This window comes from Mytilus galloprovincialis, chromosome 3 (genome assembly GCF_965363235.1).
Source record: "Mytilus galloprovincialis chromosome 3, xbMytGall1.hap1.1, whole genome shotgun sequence".
In the NCBI taxonomy this organism is placed as follows: Eukaryota; Metazoa; Mollusca; class Bivalvia; order Mytilida; family Mytilidae; genus Mytilus; species Mytilus galloprovincialis.
Genome location: NC_134840.1, coordinates 103,993,492 through 104,000,760, shown reverse-complemented (window position 1 = coordinate 104,000,760; position 7,269 = coordinate 103,993,492). Strand labels below are relative to the sequence as shown.

At 33.6% G+C, this 7,269-nt stretch overlaps 1 protein-coding gene across 1 annotated transcript; it reads left to right on the top strand.

Annotated features, from left to right (window-relative positions):
• Positions 1 to 568: 568 nt before the first annotated feature.
• LOC143066679 (carboxypeptidase B-like) lies at positions 569 to 1,980 on the top strand. Its single transcript, XM_076239515.1, has one exon. It carries the CDS (start codon positions 624 to 626, stop codon positions 1,842 to 1,844), a length of 1,221 nt encoding a protein of 406 aa, XP_076095630.1. The 5' UTR covers positions 569 to 623; the 3' UTR covers positions 1,845 to 1,980.
• The last annotated feature ends 5,289 nt before the right edge of the window (positions 1,981 to 7,269 follow it).

Sequence of the window (7,269 nt, the reverse complement as noted above, 5' to 3'; positions counted from 1 at the left end):
CTATACCATTTTAGTAACCTAGGATTGTAAATAGTCAAAAGTTTAATGATGAGCCAGCTTTCCAAATTTACATTTCATCTGCTAGTAAAGTTCCACAAACTTTAAAGAATCGGAAAGGCCATTGTCCATGATGTTAAAAGGAGTGGGTATAGATAACTACCCTAGAGGTATCATTATCTAAAACATCATAGATAACTACCCTAGAGGTATCATTATCTAAAACATCATAGATAACTACCCTAGAGGTATCATTATCTAAAACATCATAGATAACTACCCTAGAGGTATCATTATCTAAAACATCATAGATAACTACCCTAGAGGTATCATTATCTAAAACATCATAAATAACTACCCTAGAGGTATCATTATATTTGGTTGGTTTCTATTTTACATTGACAATGTAACACGAGATTTGAGATGGGCCGAATATCGAGGATATTGGAACCTTATCGACAAAATTGTTTAGAGTGACGTACATTTTATTATTATAATATTCATCAACTTGAAGTTATCTGATAAACAATTAAATAGCAGTCCCGAAGCGCGTCTCCTAATATTCATTGAATAATCGGCTTAAATTAGATTAAACATTTATAATCCTTTTTATTTGCAGAAAAAAAATGAGAATGAGGGTTTTTCTTGTTTTGTCTCTTATGATAGTCGAAGCCTTCGCATACCGCTACCGCTATTACAGATATTCAAAATGGAAACCACGAGACGTCCCAGAATGTATGAGTCCAGGCCTCGTTGCGCAATTTGAAGACAATCCGAAACTAAAGGAATATATAATAGAACGACACAAAGGCCTTTCAAACTCTGCAAGAATAAACTTTAAGAAATATAACAAATATCCAGCAATAGAAAACTTTCTTAAGTCACTAGATAATGAACCATCGATTGGGCCATCAGGACAGGAAATCTTTGCTCATGACGAAGTAATAGGCACAACTGTAGAAAATCGAAAAATATATTTAGTAAAGATATTCAAAAAAGATATGCATAAACGAACCAGATATTCAAAACGTATGAGGAAACCTGCAATTTTGATAGATGGTACATTAAAGGCACGTGAATGGATCTCACTAGCGGTAGTGCTGTATTTCATTAACCAACTTAAGAATAATCCTCAACAGGATCCTGCCATAGAAAAATTAGTCGACATGTATGACTGGTATTTCATCCCTGTAGCCAATCCTGATGGCTACGTTTATACTTATACAACAGATCCTTGCTGGAGGAAAAATCGACGACAGACTTCGTCAGACCCCGTTTGTTTTGGTGTTGATTTAAATAGAAATTTTGGTTACGATGACAAAACGTGGGATCCTTCTGTTGGTGGATCAACAGATCCTTGTAATTATAACGGTTATGCTGGTACCGGTCCATTTACTGAGGAGGAAACTAAAGCCGTGATGAAAGTGATGAACAGAAAGGGTGTAAACTTCGTTGCTTACTTTTCTTTCCAAAGTTATAGTCAAATATGGGCATATCCTTGGGGATACAAAAAGGAAGCACTACCAGACGCAAAAGACCTCAGGAAGGCTGCTCAAGTAGGAGCAGATGCAATATTTGCTAAGAGCAAAATGATATACAGAGTGAACCAATCTGCCCGTATTCCAGAATTTGGACTAATTGCTGGAGCTTCAGATGATTATGCAAGAGGTGGAGCAAACATCAAATACTCGTATACAATTGCACTCAGGGATACAGGAGAGAAAAAATTCTTTCTACCTGCATCAGAAATCACTCCTAATGGCGAAGAAATGCTGGAGGGAGTAAAAGCTTTTGCAAACTACATCTACAAGCCTCGAAGAAAATACTATTATTATAATAAGTGGTAAAGCCACGTTTGTTTAAAGGAAATTCAAATAATTGCTTAACATAGCATTTAGAAAATTCAAAGATAAAGAAAAAAAATTGTACTGTGTTCTTACATTCTTTTCTACATTTACGAATATAAAGTATTCTCAATAAACTTAATGCAAATTAGAGAGTTTTGAGGATGAAGAAAATCACAATAGCTAGTTATACATCTCAATTGTATGACAGTTGCATAGAATTCAATAAATTGAAAAAAATGTGTAATAAAAACAAAAAGACATAATAGGTAAAAAAAAACGTCTACAATCGGGGTAAAGCAGACAACATTGTATTACAATCTTAATCACTATAAAAACAAATTACTATTTCAACAGAGAAACACAAATGGCATTCATTCAAGATTACAAAAATGTCAGTTGACTTCTTTTTCCACATACTTAAGGTAGATTACAAATGCAAAGTTTTAAGACTTAACTGGTTCTACAGACCTTGCACGGTCGGTAAGATAGATTCATGGTATACCACCATCTTAGACTGAACTATTGTAGTACACAATCAGTCTAGTTATTTTGCCCAAATCTGCAAATTAGTAGACAGAGTGCAATTTTATTTGTTAATGTTTTTTTTTAATATAAAGAAAACTCGCTGATTTATTGATTTTCTTCAAAATATTTTATCAAATACCAAACATTTGAGTATAACAATCAATTTATTAAAATAAGCCATTTAAGGGGAGATAACTCATTTAGCGAAAATTTTATACTGTAATGATAGGGATTTTTTTAATTTTCACTTGTAGCAAGAAAACATGTTCTGTGACACTATTTTTTCTTTATCTTTTCTTAAAGTCATAAGAAACAAGTGACCGGTGAAAAGTGATATTCTTCCTTTTACATACTTTCTAAATTGGAGGGAGTAATTGGTGGTCTGACACCTTTTGGTTTTTCTCGTTTTTCTACCAAAATAACTGAATCTGAATACTCATATGAATGGGTGACAAATGAGACTATGCACTGTACCTATAGGACACGGAGGAATGATGATCAGTTTATTGTGGAAAGAAGAGAAGCGACACACAAAATGAAGTCTGCTCGTTTAATAATATATATATAGAATCTCAACATTTGATTGTGGATATTGTTTTTTATACCGAAAAATGACCTTTCTGTCAATCTTTTTTTAATATTCTTCGTTTCATCTCCCCTTTGAGGAAGTTTTTGTTATCCAAATGTTATACTTTGACCAAATAGTATGGTGTTATAACTACTCCTGCGGTTCCATCATTCATTATGGTAATTTTTATAAATTTCCTGTTTACAAAACTATTATTTTTTTCGAAAAACTAAGGTTATTCTTATCCATGGTAAAGACTAACTTAGCCTTATTTAGCACAATTGTTTTTGAATTTTTGGTCCTCAATGCCCTTCAGCTTAGTGCTTGTTTAGCTTTATAACTATTTTGATCTGAGCTGAGGAGTCTTATGTAGACGAAACGCGCGTCTGGCGTAATAAATTATAATCCTGGTAACCTTTGATAACTATATAATCATACCTGCAGCATCACCTATCCCATTTCGGAAACTATAATCGTAAAATATAATTTGCCTCAACGAATGTGTAATAGTTGGGTTATTTACGCCAAAGTGTTATTTGCTGTACATTTTTGTACTAACTTTAATGTATATTTCTTTAATTTCTGAAATCTTTCGACGGTGTTCGTGTAAATGATTATAATTACAGGACTGGAAAATTAAAGTACCAAGTCAGGAAAATGGCCATAGTTCGTTGCTGTGTGTGTAACATTTTTACGTTGTGTTTCCGTTGTGTCGTTTCTTTTCTCCTATATTTGAGTGTGAATTCACATTACTATAATACGTGTCACGTTACTTTTCTATCCTAAATTCATGTATTTGGTTTTGATGTTATATTGGTTATTCTCATCGGATTTTGTCTAATGCTTAGTCTGTTGCTGTGTGTGTTACATTTTAATGTTTTGTCGTTGTTCTCCTCTAATATCTAATGCGTTTCCCTCAGTTTTAGTTTGTTACCCCGATTTTGTTTTTTGTCCATAGATTTGTGAGTTTTGAACAGCGGTATACTACTGTTGCCTTTATTTATCAATGTTATTTACACACTTGACTATACACTACTGAAACCCAGACATAATTGTACGACTTTCAGTCAATGCCAAAAAAAGCCTCGATTTCATTCGTTCGGTCTCTAATGATTATATAGCCTGTTAATGTCATCATACAGTGGTTTCAAAGAAGAATGAATGTTTTCATAACCATATGGTCTTTTCGCGATGGCTAAAGTTCCTTTACGAGAATAAGCATTTATCGTCGTCGATCATTTCAAAATACATCACAACAAAATTTGACATTCGGCTAACATCAATCGCCTTATACATTTATCATCACTGTTTGTGCCTGTTTGGAACATCGCCATATTTATCTTCTACTGTATAGTCATTTCGAACGTTATTTCAAGAATGCGACTGTCTTGACTTTTTTCTATCTCTGTTTTTTTCTACCTTTCTTTAAAATTTGGCTCGTCAAGTGACAAGAAATTTCGTTCACGTGAATTTTTGGATTGCATTTCTAATGTTCTCTTAAAGTTCGCTTCCAAACCAAAGGTTTACGAGTCGCAGCAAACCATAGCACCTTTGAAGATCGTGTTTTAGCTTATGTATTGTATATATAATAAAGAAAATGTGGTATGATTGCCAATGAGACAACTTTCCACAAGAGTCCAAATGACACAGACATTAACATCTATAGGTCACCGTACAGTCTTCAATAATTAGCAAAGCCCATACCGCATATTAAGCTATAAAAGGCCTCGAAATGACAAATGTGAAAACTAACGGCCTAACGGAAATAAAATGTCATATCCTATAGGTTACTCATTGAATGAATTAGCAGATAAACAAGATTAACAAGACGCTGGTAAAGTTGCAGCAGCTGCGATATTTACTAAGCATCAAACGGAATACAGAGTGGACCAAAATTCCCTTATACCCGAATTTGGATCAATTACCGGAGCGTCAGATGATTATGCAAGAGGTGGAGCGAGAATTAAGTACTCATATTATATTATCTGAGTGTACATGTTAAACACGTGCTCAATACCCATGCTTTTTGTTATTTGTTTACTATAAGGTGACAATCGGTAAAGTTGCAGCAGCTGCGATATTTACTTAGCATCAAACGAAATACAGAGTGGACCAAAATTCCCTTATATCCGAATTTAGATCAATTGCCGGAGCATCAGATGATTATGCAAGAGGTGGAGCGAGAATTAAGTACTCATATACAGTTGAACTTAGAGATGAAGGAGATAACACATTCTTTCTACCTGCATCAGAAATTACTCCTACAAGCGTAGAAATAATGAAAGGATTAAAAGCTTTTGCATACCACCTAACAACTGCCTCGCATAAATTACCAGGTCGATATTTGAGAAAGCCTCATTATTACAAGAGGTTTTATAAAAAAATAGCTTGTCTCCATTTTCAGAACATTAAAAGAATAAAGAATTAAATATTCAAGTGAATATTATCTTGAAAGAATATAATCTTTTATTGTTGTAATTTGAATTTTTAACAAAATGTAAATGAAGAGATAACAGAACAAGATGGGCAAGAGCTCGGACTACATTGAAAATGTAACAAACGAAAAATTAGTGTTACGTTATAAGGGGACGACCATTTGATAATCTGGGAGGGGGCACGGGAGGAGGATTTGTTTTGGATCGGCTATTTATTTTTGTAAACTAAGAGGACAGGTTATCTATTTTCTGCACTATTGCAGTAAGATTTTTCATTTTCATTCAAGCAAAGGACTGATTAATTATTTGTTTATTATAAATAATATATGTATTGTCAAGTCATTATGTACCATTTAATCAGAATTATTCATCATCCTCTGCAGAAATGAATCTTCTATATTCCTAACTGCATATACATGTATTGCATACAGACAGGGTATTAAAGTTTGATTTGTATCTAGCCTTTTTTAAAAGTAATGGCAAATATGTTTTTGCCGAGCGGAGTTCGTCAAATGTTTTTTTAATGGTTTTGGAGCCATTGAAGACCGAAGAAGCTATAGACCAAATGATGCAAAATCATGATTTATGTGTGTTCCCCAGACCCTTTCTTAATCTGAAAATGCAAGTTTTCTTCAAATAATCTATTGACAATATTTTGGTCTGAAAGCAAAATGTATAGATTCAGTGTAAGACTTACGTTTCTAGGGACAACATCAAAAGACAAATATACATGATAAAGCAAAAATGTAATTCACATAGTTAAGTCTGTGGCTGCTGGGTTTTTTCAAACTCATGATCAAGTTACGAACAAAATTACTAAACTACAAAAGGAATGCAACACTAACAGAATACAGAAGGACAATCAATGAATAAAAGACAGATAAATAAGAAACATTAAGGATCCCGATAAAAACAGGAGCTACGTAAGAGGGAGAACAGAACTTGCTTCTTGCAAGTCACTCGCTGTGAACACAATTTGATACGGAGACAAGCGTTTTGTTTTGAACTTTCTACATGAGACATTTGCATCAATGTAGTTAATACGGCTCTGTAATAAAAGTGAGGTAAGGGTTCCTGAGAAGAGGTAAATGAAACCAATTTTAAGACATTTGAAGCATATTTAAATAATATTTATACTTTTATTCCCGATTTTTCTGGTGCCATCTCATACTTTCAATTACACCTGTTGAGTTATTTGCAATTGCAAGTCAGGTAATTTATTTTCAACCTACCACTGAACAAACCATTTATTTATTTTCAAAATCCTCCCCCCCCCCCCCCAAAAAAAAAATTTTCAAAAGGTCTTCCCCCAACTAATTAATTGGGTTGGGAACTGATCAATTACGGACGATTCTAACTTGTACGACAGCCACATAAAACTCATTTATATTAACAACAATGTGTGAACAAAACCAACAGACATAAAAGTTTATAGTTTGCTGTTCGGGTGAGCCAATGCTCCGTGTCGAAGACTGAACTTGTCATATCATGGTTTACTTTTAAAAATTGAGACTTGGATGGAGAGATGTCTCATTGTCACTCATACCACATCTTCTTATATCTATAGCAGGGACAAATGTCATAAGGGTGCAGCAGTCAGTATTGTGTTATAATCTTAATCATCAATATGTCAACAAAGAAAAACATAGAGGGATAAAGACATAGTCCATAAACAAAAATAAAAGACAAGAATTCAGAATAACAGAATGACCGGATGTATAAGTACCGAGCAACACTAAAGGTATATTACCAAAATAAGCACAAACCAGGAAACGTAATAATTTACAAATACAAATAAAAGAAACTATAATACGTAATTTAGATGATGAAACGTGTCAGTACCTAGAATCTAATGGTTAAGACAGCTATGTATTATTTGTGAAGTCGATAGGGAATA